The sequence below is a fragment of the Sander lucioperca genome, chromosome 5, assembly GCF_008315115.2.
Source record: "Sander lucioperca isolate FBNREF2018 chromosome 5, SLUC_FBN_1.2, whole genome shotgun sequence".
Lineage (NCBI taxonomy): Eukaryota > Metazoa > Chordata > Actinopteri > Perciformes > Percidae > Sander > Sander lucioperca.
Window position 1 is genome coordinate 28,471,292 of NC_050177.1, and position 15,792 is coordinate 28,487,083.

Sequence of the window (15,792 nt, forward strand, 5' to 3'; positions counted from 1 at the left end):
TGCGTCAGTTTTTCATTTCAAGCTTGACTGCTGAGACCGCAACCTCATTGGTTTCTGGCCAAAGAGTGAGACAATGAAACAGTAAGAAGAAGAGGGACAGACAGAAAGAGAGTTTTTGTTATGCAATATGAGGGGGGACAAGAGAAGTGTTAAGAAAATGTGGGATGTAGCCGGGATGTAGAGGTGAAAACAAATACAAAATTAAATACTAGGAAGAGAGAAGAGAGAGAGGTGAGGTGAGTGGAAGGTATAAGGACAAAAGTAGAAGAGGAGATCTGTGGTTTAAGTCACACAAAAAACACAAACACGCTCTCACTCACACACAGATAAGGGAACACACGCAGGCATAGGCCAATCACTGCCAACAGCTGTGCCTCCAACTGAGATATGACCTGCTACAGTGACACAGCACTAAACAGAATCCCAGGAAAAGCACACAGACACAAATAAACACAAAGCAAGTGGAAGACACATATTAACTACCACTTACTGTAATGTGACACACAAGCACATGTACACAATAATAAAAACATACAGGATGAGCAACATGAGCACTATGGATGACAAGCTGACGCTGAAAACCATGCGCTAGTACCACACGGAAAAGACTGTTGAAGTATTTACTATTATATTTACTATTACTATTTGTAAATACACCTTTTAAAACCTGAACTAACAACACGGAGAGCGGGCTGGCAGAGAATTCAACAACTGGGAGTCTGTCGTGCGCGAAGATGACGGCGGCTGGTGACGGTAGCAGGCCTGGTTTCGGAACATGAGACGAAACAGCGGCTGGGTGAGTCAGTTTAACACTGCACAACCCCTCTTAGGTAGGAAAGTATACACACATCCAGGCAAGCATAGGTCTCATTCTCACGTTAAATGCATCACGCAGGCAGAGGAGACCAATAACCATTAATGTTATGAGCTAGGTTAGTCTTTAGTAGCTGTATTTTGTTGTTCAACGAGCCCAGGTTAGCTTTAGCCTTGTAACATTAGATATAAATATACAGAATCCTTGTAGAGTAACCTGAATTGATCAATAAGGGTCCTTGTCAGATGCTATTGTCCAAAAATTTACTATTTTTAAACAACCCCTCTTAAAGTGCCCATATTATGAAAAAATCACTTTTTCTGGGATTTGGGGTGTTATGTTGTGTCTCTGGTGCTTCCACACACATACAAACTTTGAAAAAAATCCATCCATGCTGTTTAGAGTGAGATACGGTTTCTGAATGTGTCCTGCCTTCAGTCTCTGGGTGAGCTGTTCAAAATCAGCACGGCTTGTGATGTCACAAGCCGAAACGAGCTGGCTAACCGCAACCATTAGCTCGTAGCGTTAGCATTAGCATGCTAACGCTAGCATGCTACCTCGTTCTCAATAGCAAAGCACTGCTACAACACACACAAGTTCACCATAATCTACAAAAGAACTACTTCCATGTGCGCCCTCATTTAGAAGTCTCCCAGCTAATCCTGCCTTGTAACTGACCGAAGTTGTAGAAACAGCCTTTCTTTTACTGTCTATGGAGCTAGCTAGCTGACATGATCTACATCTGAGCTACTGCACATGTGCAGTGCAATCAAAGATAGTACAGAAGAAGAAGAAGAAAAGAGGTCTCACTCTGTAGCTAAAAGAGAGACCAGGTGAAAAGAGGATCTGCAGCAGTGAGAGAGAGCGGTGCAGTACAACAAAAATATGGTGTTTTTTGAAAATTAAACCATGTAAACCTATTCTGGTACAACCTTAAAATACAATTATGAACCTGAAAATGAGCATAATATGGCTGCTTTAAACAAAAACCACAAACTACAGAGAAAAACAAAAATCACACACACATTCACAGCTAAATGTTAAAGTGCTCATATTATTATGCTTTTTGGCTTTTTCCCTTTCCTTTATTGTGTTATATATCTTTTTTGTGCATGTTATAGGTTTACAAAGTGAAAAAGCCCAAAGTCCACCCCAAAGGCACTTACCATCTCCAACAGAAAACACTGTTCACAAACTGCTCCAAACAGCTCTATTGTTTCCGTGACAAACGTGCGTCACTTTGTAACACACGTTACAATAATGCTCGCCTAGCTGCTAGCGTGGCACACACTTATACTCTGCTTCTGACTGGCTGGTAGTTCTTACCTGTGTACTGCACATGTTCGACTCCCAACAAAGATGGAACAGAAGTGAGATGCCTCACTCTGTAGCTAAAACAGAGAGCTCAACACACAGGGTGAAAAGAGGAGCTGCAGCAATGTGCAGTACGACAAAAATATGGTGTTTTTTGAAAATTAAACCATGTAAACCTATTCTGATATAACCTCTAAATACAATTATGAACCTGAAAATGACCATAATATGAGCACTTTAACACCTGTCCCTAAAGCTATACCACACACACACACACACACACACACACACACACACACACACACACACAGAGTACTTACTTTTTCCAGGAGCGGTAGCCATATAGTGACAAGGTGAAGGTTTTTCAGGCAAAGCCAGTCTCCATTTCGAGAACATTCTCTGAGTGTAGCTAAGGCCACATCAGCCTGCCCCTGACCCATGGAGATCTAGACAGACAGAGTAGTGGGGGAGGTAGTAGGTGGTGAGAAACAGAAGCAGTGGGATGGAAAATTTGATTCTAAATTGTAATTTCTCAGAAGTTAGGAGGCAGATAATCGGATTCAATATGTGAATTTGTCTCTCTCCTCAGCAGGAGAAACGTAAATGAAATACTTGCAAAGTGGGTTTACCAATGTGATATTTATTAATAGTATTCACACATTGATGCTAGTAACTCATAACTAATTTGATTTATATGTAACTGATTTGACTTGGAGTAATGTTATATGTAGCACCCATATGAGTGGAACGCAGCCTGTACATCTTTAGTGCCCCGTATATGGGTTTGTGAGCAAATATAATTAGTTGTAGCTACAATGAATATAGTAAAAATATGTTTTTCTGTTAATTATTTGAATATTCTTGGATAATACACATATTAGCTATATTTTCTAACTTGGCAAGCGATCTTGTCACAGTAATTTGAAGGATGAGCGAAAAAATCCTTTGAAAATACAACTCAAACTGTAATGAAGGAACTTGTCACGCTAAACAATGGAATGACTCGTTATATGTTTTCAATAGTGGAGTTCTATGGCGCGGGGGCAGACGCTACCGAGTTTTAGGCTTTTGGCTGTTTTAGGCTGTTTGTAAGATACATTTCTTTGTGGGTTTTGGTCTCAGTGAATTTGTTGATGATTACAAAAAGATACAATAATACCAGCATTGTTTTAAATAGTTGTATTAATCACATGTTGAATAACTGCAGGTGTGTAGGAGTATCAAATGCAAGGCCAGTTTTCTCAGACATCTTGCTGTCTTGAAATGTATTACAATTGATGAACTCCGCAGGCAGAACATTACCATGAGCTATGCCTCAAAACTATGTTTCAATACAACATTTAACAAGCTGTAGCATTTTCATTTTCCCTGTTTAGGTGCACAATATACTATTCTGTAGACCTGATCTTGGTATTCTGTTGAAAATATTTCATGGCACTTGCTAATCTGCTATGACTTCTCTAATTATGTTACTCTCTACCTCATGATAGTTGTCCCTGCCCACGGTTTCTGCTGCTAGTTCTGCAAGCTCCTGGGACGGGTCTGCCCCTGGAGAGATGATGATCAACACTGGCTCCCATTCCAATGTCTCAGTGTAGAGACGGCGCAGGTTCAGAGGAGGGGGAGAGAGCTCTTTCATACCTGCAGAGAAGAGATGGAGATAGGAAGAGAATGAAGGGTGTGAAAGACAGATCTGTAAAGAGTGTTTCAACATCGTATTTAAAGGTGATATGCCACTCAAAGTCATAGTGACTAGATAAACTGCGCAGAGAGGGTACACCAGGATGTGACAGATAAAAGGCAAAAAACAGCAGGAAACAAGAAATGGTGCTAAATGTTAGTAAGTAGAAGCAAATGGGCATTTGGTGAGAGTAGATAGGAAAGGAAACACACAAATCAAGAGGGAAACGATTACAGGGAGACAGAGGGTGGACATGAATAGGGAGAGGTTGACAGTGCCTAAAGGGGGGTGAAGGGGAAGGGAGGTTGGGGAAAAGAAAAAAAAAAGCAGAAGAGGGACAGCAGAAGGGAGGCGTTGATGGAGAAAGAGAGAGAGGGCAGAAGAGGAAGAGACAGAGTGAGAGAAATTAGGAGCGTGATGTGCTGTGCATACAGATTACTAGGTATGCAGCAGTATTCACCACACGTAGCAGAAGAATGCCTTATCAGCTCCCTGGTGTCGAGAAGGCAGGCTCTTTGTGTATGTGCCTAAGTGTGTGTGTGTGTGTGTGTGTGTGTGTGTGTGTGTGTGTGTGTGTGGCTGCATGTGTGAGTTTCCTCACTGAGCATTAGGCTCTAATCCAGCTGTAATATTATGAATGACATATCAGATACGGGTTAATAGTGAAACACAAGCAGCGATATAGGCTCACACAGTATGAGTGGCTATGTAAGAAATTCTGCTGTGAAGTTATTCGCACATGTATCAGCAGATATCTCTTTCAGACACACACACATGCATATGTATGTGTGCGTGCACATGCGCGCCACTGTTGAATAAAGGCCACATATACAAACAAATACACACACTTCTCTCTGTCTGTTTTCTTTTCTCATTGTCTCTCTCTCTCCCACACTGACACAGACAAGCACGCACACACGCACACACACACACACACACACACACACACACACACACACACACACACACACACACACACACACACACACACACACAGTGCTGTCTTTTCTGGTTGAGACGACTTTCCCAGCCTGAACATTCGTTTGGTGTCTGCTGCCAAATGAAATCTGCTGCACTAGAAGTACACATCCATGCACACGCACAAGGTCTTGGTAGAGAACATCACAGAGCGACCTTTTGCTGCATCACCATGGCAACACTAAGAAAAACAGTCATCTGACCACATGGCTTGTGATGTCCAACTGCAAAAAAAAAAGGGAGCATTTACAGAACATGCGCGTGCACAAATACATACATAACTTCCTTTGACATGGGCAGGTAATCAGTATTCGTGCTGCAGACCAGCATCCTCTGTCTGCGAATAGCAGAGTTCACCTTGGCTTTAATGACACACAATCAGGGCAAAGAGGAGCCTACAAAGACTACAAACACTGAATGGCAAAGAATTAATCAGCAGACACTTGGTTGCACACAACACTTGACCTTACAAACACTGACAGAATACATTTGCATTTAAATCCAGATTGTTAAAACAAAAAAGGGTGTCTTTTTAGCTGTATGATTGATAAAAAAAGCTGAAAGAGAGAGAGATATGCATTTTATGCATATGTGAAACAGGGTTTGTATTTTGAAAAATAGAGAGCATGCCAGTGAGTGAGCAGCGAGCAAGTGTGTGTGTGTGTGTGTGTGTGTGTGTGTGTGTGTGGTTGTGTTCACCCAGGCATGCCTGGGTGCGTGAGCAGTGCCCAGGCCTGGACTGGGGGGATTGAGTGAGATTAGCTGTAAGAGGATTACAGACCATGCCTCATTAGCATACTGATTTACTGCCAAAAACACATACACACAAAATCTTCTTCTCTTCTGTTCTTTTTTGTATCTGTCTGTCTCTCTCTCGCTCTCTCATTCAGACACACACTCACATCATGCACTTGTACACTACACCTTAAGCCGGAGACACACCAAGCCGATAATCGGCCGTTGGACAGTCTGGGGAGGTCAGTGACTCAAGTCTGTTCGGTGTGGTCCGTGCCGTCGTCCGTCCGAGGGGCCGTCGGCCTTCATTTCGGCCGATTTGACATGTATAATCGGCGGGGCGGGCACTGCCGACAGTCGGACTCAAATGACCCATCTGATTGGTAGAGTGCTAACCCGGAAACGGGGAGCAGAATGAGCGTGATTAGAGTCTCTCAAAATCTGACGAAAATCTTTTAAACTGACCTTTGTCGATCTGAAATGAAGAAAGATTCAGCAACTGCATGGCATATTTCTCGCTTAAAATGCTTTCAGAAACACGTTTCGGTGAACTATTTTAGTACAATATGAGAGCGTATTCTGAACAAGCCGCCATGACAGTCTGTCTTTGAATTTCCGGAGAAACCAGACCCACGTAGCCTAGAAATCTAGACACACCCTAGCGGCAGCAAATTTAATTTGCAGCCAGGGGGGTCTAGGCACTCTCTGTTGGCTTGCGAGCTGGAAAAACCAAACTCTAGTCAGGTCAATCACATCGTGTATAGAGTCGGTGGGCGGGCTTATGGCTGCTGCTGCTGCTGGGAACAGCGGTCTTCTGGAAGACTTGGAGTTAAGCTTTTCTTTGAGAAAAGAACAGAGAACGGCACTGAAATCATTCTTGAAAAAGGAAGATGTGTTCAGAGTTTTGCTGAGTTTTGCAGATACGGCAAAAGTTTAATCTATCAACTAGCTTCGCTGCCTTCTTCGTTGCTCTGGTTGGTTGTAGCACTATCCTATTGTCTGCAGAGGGAATTTGAAAGACAACTGTTTATCCCGCCCCTCGGATTGAGCTCTGTCAATGGTGAGTTCCCAGACCCAACATCTTGATGTGGGTCTGGCTTGTCAGGCTAAGACCCACGTGACGCGTTCGTCCAATCAACTGCCGGTTTTCATTTTTGGGCGACAATACAGATTAGCGCTGCCTGCAGTTATGGAGACGTATTACGTCTCGTCGCTTTGGTGTGTTCCGAGGCACTTTTTTGACCAACCCGGGGAGACTGATCAGTCCAACTGCTTTTTCTGCCGAGGGTCGGCCGTCTGGTCAGTGTGTCTGCAGCTTTAGTCAATGGGTTCCCTTGGCGTTCAAGGAGCTATCTCTCTATTAGGATAGGGTAAGTCTGTGTTTTCAAGAATAAAGACACAAAAAAACTTATACTTTTGGAGAATTAGCTCAAATGGAAACACAGACACATACCTTCAAAGAATTGGAGATCTTAGAGAGATGGGTTGTTTGTTCCCACAAACTCAGGAGTGCATATAGACGAGATGTATAACAAAGACACCTAGACAAACACATTGTCACACACACTAAGGTTGGAGTGTCATCCTGAATGGTTATTGTTTCACTTTTTCCATATTTGACAAAAGCTCTTACACCTTCGCTGGCGCTGTAGGCGGCGCATCAGTCTGAAGACAGTGAGTTTGAGTCTCACACGGGGCAGGTGTTTTAAGAAAGAATGAACGGAGAAAGTTACTGCGCAGTTGTGCAAATATAATACACACCTTCAAAGATGGAGAGATGGGTTGATGGACACCCACAAACACTGAAATAGGCACACACAAAGTATGCAGTGTGCCCCTCAATGAGCAAGTATTATTATTAGCACTCTGGAGCAGCTGCACAACAGCTGACACGGAGTTTCAGTCAATAGAGCTTTTGCTATCAGTCGGAAACAAGGCAGTCAGAATATTCTGGCTCACCAAAGTGCTCTCTCCCTCTCCGTCTATCTTCTCCCTTCCATTCTTTTTTGTAACCACTTCTTTTCGGATGGGGCTCTATTGAATGTCCTATTAACAACATTTGTAAAATAATTTGAGAGTTTAGAATAAATACTACACTAAAATTACAGCCAATCATTTTCAAAAAACATGGGTAATTTAGTTTTATGAAAACAAGTTAAGCTACATGATACGATACAATATACTTTATTGTCCCCTTAGGGAAATTTGTCTTAGACTCCAAAGCTGCACACATAAATAATGCCTTGACAGTACAAGTGAAATAGTTGCAACTGTGACATGTCTACTCATTTTCCAGGTCTCATTGTAAAAGTAATGTAATGTACTGTGAAAATATGTATATGCAAACTATTATGAATCACAATGTACCAATTTTTAAGCCTCGTTGGCACAGTAGGCCGCGTGTCAGTCATAAGTCTCGAGTCTCACACAGGGCAGGTGTTTTGAAATCAGATGACAAATAAACATTGGGTGAGATACATGGCACATATGTTGGGATTGTTAATAGATTTGTATAAGAATGAGAAACATTAATCTGATATCAGAAATGTAAGAATCATGGGGCAGTTTTCTTGTAAAAACGTATCACCTCACAATGACATAGAATTGTGGAGACACAAATTACATACTGCCAAAAGTAGGTATTTATTTGAAAATGTTACCACGACATCACCATTAACTCAGTGGTGCTTCATCATTGGTTGTGAATCTGTGATTGCCCTAGAGCTCCTCTCAGTCCAACATCTCTAACGCACATCTTTGTTTTGTTGCTGTCGCTGTTCAACTACCACATGCACTGTATTAACATTTTTGTTGTTGTAGTTCTGTTCTATTCATCTTGTTTCCTTCAACCTGCACTCCACAGCTTTAGTGCTAGATCATGACACAAAGCATTAACATTCCTTTCCATGACTGCAGCCCCTTTTGTGGCCTTGTTGGTGCAGTAGGCAGCATGTCAGTTTCATAATCTGAAGGTTGTGAGTTCAAGCCTCACATGGAGCATTTTATTAAAATTAATTCCAAAGGGACCGATAAATGCTACAGTTATTCCTGTAATATTATACAGCTCAGATTTATCTTGTGAATATAAATTTGATGTGGGCTTTCCTCATGTAGATCAGCAAAGTAATAATATAGTTAAAAAAAACTAGAGACACATCCTGAAGCTGCTCCATAGAAAATGATCAATGGAAGCAATCCTAGGTCACTACAACAGCATCAAATGTGATTTTACTGGGATGTGGCTATATTTTCTACTTAAGCTGCAAACTCAATATTCGAATAACACTAATTTGGTTGTAGGCTCAAACCTAAACTGAGCCTACAAAATGACTTAATATCACTGGGGCACTATTAGCCAGCTGATGACATCATAAACTCGTACAGGTTTACTTTACTGTCAAAAACTATTGGAACAGCAAAATATGAATTCTATTTTGGGGTGGGTTTTCTCATTAAAATAAGAAATGTTTGGCCTTGAGTTGTTTATTCATTAATGAATATTCATATGACAAAGATGCTGACGTCCAAAGCACAGAGATTTTCCCAAGGTTAACACATCCAGTAAGGCCTTTTAAAATGCATGTGTTTATTTGGTATACTGTATGACTGACAAAGGCAGGTGCAGTACCAGAGAGTAAAGGAAATAAAAGTATGTTCTTTTAATCAACATACAAAACTGTATCAACATACTAAAACTGAAACCTTTATATTATAAATGTGGTGTTATGTAAGCTGTTACAAAGGTTGATATTTGTGATATTTGTGATGGCTGTGAGTTTTCTGTTTTGTTTTCTATTTGTTATTTCTGTTTTCCATTATGCCCTCTCGGCTGTGAGTTTCCGTGTCGTTTTCTTTTTGCTATTTTCTGTTATGCTCTCCTGTCAGTTTCTGTGTCGGCCCTGCCTCTCTGTGTCTCTCTGTTTCCCCCCCTCCCCTCCTGCCTGCGCCAGCCAGCTGATTGTGCACACCTGTTCGCCATCTCACCATCACTCCTCCCGCCATACACACCTGCCGGCCATCTACTTCAATCAAGCACAGTATTTAAACCCCGGATCTACGCATCATCTTCTCTTGATTGTTGTTTCAGCCTTCACGGTGACACAAGCTCCTCCAAATCACCATTGCATTCCTACCTTAACCATTTCTCTGTCCTAATCCCTTTCTTTGTGTTCTCTCCCTGCAGTCATTACTTCCATCTCCCTATCTCCAGTCAGCTGGCCTCATCCTCCAGTCCCCTCCTCGCGGCTCCCTGCTCCACTCTACCTCCGCTCTTCGCCTCACCTCTCCCCGCTCCTCGGCCCCTGGCTTCCAGCGCCTTCCTCGAGCTCCTCGCCTGTTGCCTCCCCGTTCTCCCTGAGCTCCCCAGCTGCTCCCAGTCCCAGCCTGTGCCCATATCCTGCTCCTTGGCGTCCACCTCCTCACCGCCCCTCTCCTTACCCTTTTTCCCTTCATTCCAAATAAACCTTTTGTTTAAACTGAGTTGTGCGTTTGGGTCTGTTCTGTCACTCCTCGTAACAGATATTAACCTTTATATTAGTAAGACCACTTAATATTTCCAATGGGATGATCAGAGGGGAAGACATAGGCCTAACATTTGGACATTACAGTCAGCTTGGGTTATGTTGATGTGTGTTATAAATGTGTTCCAAATGGTTTTATTTAGTACATTTTCAAATCTAAGCTAATCAGAGTAGCAACTTTGTTTTTGAAAACTAAATTGACTGGAAAATACTTTTGGCATAAGTGGTTAACTGGATCGTGAGCAGCTCAAAAACAGGCACACACATAGACAACGCGCGTGCACACACACAGAGACCACGCACGCACATGCATGCACGCACACACACACACACACACACACACACACACACACACACACACAGACAGCTGACAGACTGATGAATGTACAAGCTGTTGTTTGCACAAACAAAACAATTCTACATAGCTAGTCTCACATTGCCAGACCTATCTCAACAGCACTGTGGAGTAAGGTCTGGCTGTACCAAAAATACATTCCAGGATAGGAGAAAAAGACGCTCTTTGTTTGTTTGCATTTCTTTAAACCAATCATCAAAAACAATCGTCTTGGGCGGCGGACACAGCGACGGGGGCTCTGCAGAATGGTCTCCGGAAGGAACTTGTTTTGGTGGAACGTTTGCACACCGCAACAGAAAACGCCACATTCAATATTAAATGAAGTTACTGTTCAGACAATACAGTAACGTGAGATATTTAAATTAGCTGGTTACATGGTTTAACATTATTTGCTCTTATCAGTGTATTGCTGCATGTACTTCATCCATAGCAATCCCCACCAATCGGTCCCAAAACGTCCCAGCTAGATAGTAAACGCCGTGAACATATTCTTTGTAAATCTTTACAATCATTTCACCGAAAGAACCAAGCAAGCCTGCCTTCCAAATATACATTTTCTTCAAAACTTGCCATTTTCAGCGTGTAGCTTGCTAGGTTGAAGTATGTTGTTGTTTTCTGAAGCAAACTGAGTTTGATATCGGCAACACACAGAGAGTGAAAGGTGAGGGACATATGCTGGGTGAGCCATGCGCCGGATGTCAGACAATTATCATGGAAATGTACTTCCGTTGACCCAGACTACTACATAGCTAACAAAAGGCACAATATAAACTATAAACCTAAAACCATCAGAAGTTAATTAGCATGTCTTGTCACACAGCATACACAACTGAAAATGAGTTTCATACACATACATTGACACCTGCATATTAGTTTCACCTGACATCAATTAGCAGTGTCCCAGATAGTGCCATCAGAAGCCAACACACTATTAGGATTATCTGGACTGAATGAACGGGCTCATTAAGCACAATAAATTAATCATTCTCTAGCAACATCATAACTGCATATGTGTGTGTGTGTGTGTGTGTGTGTGTGTGTGTTCAAGTGCATGCTTGTATGTGTGTCTGTGTCAGTGTGGGAGGGAGAGAGAGACAATGAGAAAAGAGAACAGACAGAGCGAAGTGTGTGTATTTGTTTGCATATGTGGCATTTACTCAGAACAGCGGCATTCTCAAAGTGGCGAAAAAACACTAAAGAGAAAGTATGGAGAGGACTATCATGAAAAAAAAAACATTGACAAGTAAGGCTCAGAGATTCAGAATAAAAGCCTTTCTGAGAAAATTTAGCTTTCGTGGAGTGTGAAAGCAGAAGGTGTAAAAAAAAACAAAGCATCTTATACAGAGCAGAATGAGTGCAGATGTAAAGTAGTTTATCAAAAGGGGGTAAAGAAGGATCTAGTCATTTGTGATGTTTATTTTTCAGAGCAGAGTAATCACACTCAAATTCAGAGGGGCAAATATTTACTGAACCTTTATCAGAACAAACACAGAAGTCATGTTCACATTTTTCAACAGATTATCAAACTTCTTGTACAAAGCAGAGCTTCAGTTAATGTGTTTGTTTGTTTACCTTCAACATCTAGAATACACTTTAAAAGTGTGCATAAGAAGTGAAATGTGTATATTCATTCATATGATACTCATATTTAGGGTCTTGATTTGACCAAGTAAGAGCAAATAAGTAAAGGAAACCTTGTAAAAAAATATTAATAAAGATGAGACCCATTTCCAGAGCAGCTAGGTGATTGAAATAAAAATGAAAAGCCCTAATATGAAACACTTACCCAGGGCCTGGGTGGCAAATGTTGCCATGGCACTCTGCAGTCGGTCTGGTCTGACTGCCTGCACCAATAACAGCTGGGGAGAGCGTAAAGCAAAGAGAAAAAGAGGAAGAAAGAAACAACAGATATCCATGAAGATATTTTAGACAGAATGTTAAATCCCATTCATATAAAAAAATGTTACATATCCACACAAAAAATAGCAGAATTTGGATAAATGCCCATCATCAAATTCACTGAGGCTTTGATATGTTCTTTTTTTAAATATATTTTTGAGAACACAATACACAATGAGTAAGTCAATTGGTGTGACAGTCAAGTGTGCATACTTGACTTTAGTGATAAATGGCTTGTGTCTTGTTCATGCTTTGAAATTAGATTAGCTAAATCTTTATTTAATCTCAAACCACATGTGAAGGGGTGAGCTCAAAGCAACAATCAAACTGTTCTCCTTAATACTGAAAAGAATAACAATAGATTTAAAGGGCTGTCATTACAGTCAATTACAGTAATAACTAGAAAGGACACACACACCTCTGGCAAGACTTCCCTATGCCTTAATGTATTATTTTGTAAATAAACTTAGTGATAGACAATATAACTAATATTTTTTGGAAGAAATATTGTTTGGTTATATTTTGTTTTTGTACAGGAGGATCAATTCTGCAAAATTCCACGTTTCCGCCATGGCAACTGAGTTATGGTCATAACTGATTATCCTGCTGTAGCACCATCAATAGGCAAAATACCATGAAATGTGTCGCAGATACATAATGTGTTTAAAAGTGATGTGACTTTATAGAATATACTCCACACACAAGGAGGAATTTGGGAAAAATTCTAAGAAAATGATGTGACATCTAAAAAAAAATTAAACTGTTTTAGGAGTGTTCATTAAAAACTGCTTTGCAAAAAAAAATCGAAATAGGAGACAATCTGTTTAAGCAGAAATGGGTGTGTCCTATACTGAACGTTTCATCTTGAAACAACAAATCCATAGGGGGAAAAAAGATCTTTGTTGCTATGCTTTATAAAATGGTGGCGCTATCTGCACTAAAGCCTAATAAGTTCCTCCCTGACCCATGGATTAACTTTACAATGGAGTTCACTGAAATCTGCTGACTGACAGAGAAACAAACAAACTGAGATTAAAACACAACTTTTTTGGCAGAGGTAACAAATACATAAAGTCTCTAAGTGTGTAGACTTTTGATATACTCTGTAAATTATGATAACTTGGTTCAATTGGCTGATGAAATAACTTTTTTGATTGACAAAAAAATTTGATTGAAAGCTGACCTGCTGGAATCGAGTAATCTTCTTGGCAATGGAGGATGGGATTTCCTGTTCACACTGCGAGCTTTGCGAGAAGGACAGCCAAAGGTCTGAGTCACTCAAACACAGAGACTGGTAGAGGGCTGGGAATGTAGTCTGTGAAAGAGGGATGGCAAAAAAGGGTGAAAAACAGGTCAAGAAATAATTTTAGATAAAGATCCAATCCTACGCTTAGTAAGGATTGCTTTACTGGTATTCTATTTAGGTCAAAAGTTATTATTTTTATTATTTTTTGTTTGTGTGTTTACTTTAAAAATGGCCATTGCTCCGTGCCTCTCCTGATCAATCCAAGAAGGGAACTCCTGCAGAGAGAGGAAAGGTTTAAATCAAATACAGAAATAGTACTGTGTTTTCTCAAACAACTTCCTCTCTACATGTTTACCTCTTTCTTAAACATTTCTCCTACAATGGATCCAGTGAAGACATCCCACTCCTACAGCAAAAAGTAGTGTTAACAGTTGACAGGTTCAAAACTGAAATTAGCTATTTTTTAATTTGTCACTGAAATCAGTATTTATGAAATCCTAAATATGCAGATACTTAATCTATTAAGATACTTACACTCTCCTGGAAGAGTTCAGGGTACATGCCTTTCACAAAGTGCATAGCAAACATCAACTGGTCAGCCTGAGACAGAGAGAAGAAAGGAGAGAGATTGATACATAGATGGAATATGCCACATCTGAGAACATGCTTCCATCGCTTCCAGACCAAGGACAAACATACTCATTTTCCCATTGCATGAGACGCAGCTCAGTCTGTCTAACTAAATGGCTTGTAAAGGGTTGCTACACACTGACAAAAAAGCCCCAGGGACTTCAAGAACTACACTGGCTGTTGTATTATATACACACTACTCTCTCTCTCTCTCTCTGTGTGTGTCTCTCTTTCTCATCCACTGGTGAAGTTTGAAAGAGATAACAAAAACCAGCAACTAATAAGATGCTTATCCAAGTCCCACCCAAGTGAAGCAGAAAGACAGTGACCAAGAAAGCAGCGAGAAACAATGCAGAAAGCAAATATACACAAGTTTAAACCCTCCTCCAATTCCATAGTTTTCTTTCTATCTTAACAAACTCATAAACAAGAAAACCCTATAATACTTTTAGGCTATATAACATTATTGTGACATCAATGTTCACAAACACTTAACATACCTTTCCTTACCTGACCTACTACTGTAAATGAAATTCTGTCATGTGAATGGCCTCCAAAAGCATTATATCAATGTATTATTTCTCTCTACAGTTACAGTACATATCATTACTGATTCTCTGACATTTTGCTCCAAGTAACAATACCACAAAGGACAATGAAAAGGACAACCAAATTTGCAGTAGCATGCAATTCAGTAAAACCTCTCAATGTTGTGTTTTGTAAAGTGGCAAAAAGTCAAATGACTGTGTTAATCAGTTTGGGTATTCACAGTAGCTGCTATCACTGCTACCATATGTGAGCTTTGTTGCTGAAAAATCAGGTACATAAGGGAGATGGTAGTCTTTCTGAGAAAATATATTCTGCAACCACAGTGGCTATAATCATTCAGATGTGCTTCCTGAATAGTTACTGAATTATAGCATTATTGGATGAGATTAGTGACACTTAGCCACAAAGACAGCATCCAAAGGGCACCTCAATCTAATGATCAAGTGAGATGATTTGGAATCCCAGTGGTCTTTTACATCCACCTTAAAGTGCATCTTAAACTATAGACTACTAGCAAGAATACTAGTAGTAGTAGTAGTTGCGTATTAATACGCAACTACTACTAAAGTAATATGCAACTAATAGATGTACAAGAGTATAGGACACGGATCAGGTAGCGTGTTACATAAACACTCACACCCATGGACTGACACACAACAAAATATAAAACATCTCATTATTAGTCGAATAACATAAGCTTAACAAATTTACACCCATACAAAAAAGTATTTGCTCATGAGAGGTTCAACAATCTATATTTGGTAGAGTAACCCTGATTCTTAATCAAACTTTGATGTGTGTCTAGCCATGCTCAATCAATACCTTATTAAGCTGAATCAGTTGTGTTTGTGGGTGAATAGAATAGTTTGAGTGCCTACCACGGCCATACAAAATAGATATTCCAAAAATATGGCATGTTTTTTTCTTCTTTTCCGTCAAAGATGTATACAGTATATCATGTTGTTCTAATCTTGTATCCTCTCAGATTCTCCTCTTTGTTCTCTTTCGCTCATTATCCACCTTTTATCTTTTAACTGGACCCCTTCTCCCAGTTTTCTCCTCTCCCCCTTA

General features: G+C 40.5%; 1 protein-coding gene across 5 annotated transcripts in view; it reads right to left on the reverse strand.

Moving 5' to 3' along the window:
• LOC116048249 (cytoplasmic dynein 2 heavy chain 1) overlaps nt 1-15,792 on the reverse strand; it is a 112,650-nt gene that overhangs the window by 35,285 nt on the left and 61,573 nt on the right. For all 5 annotated transcript variants that reach the window (XM_031297228.2, XM_031297227.2, XM_031297229.2 and 2 more), the window contains 7 exons: nt 14,077-14,142; nt 13,898-13,948; nt 13,764-13,817; nt 13,480-13,611; nt 12,184-12,256; nt 3,609-3,769; nt 2,449-2,574 (listed from right to left, as the gene is read on the reverse strand). In XM_031297228.2, the coding sequence (XP_031153088.1) occupies nt 2,449-2,574; nt 3,609-3,769; nt 12,184-12,256; nt 13,480-13,611; nt 13,764-13,817; nt 13,898-13,948; nt 14,077-14,142 (663 nt within the window). The remainder of the gene's footprint in view (nt 1-2,448; nt 2,575-3,608; nt 3,770-12,183; nt 12,257-13,479; nt 13,612-13,763; nt 13,818-13,897; nt 13,949-14,076; nt 14,143-15,792) is intronic.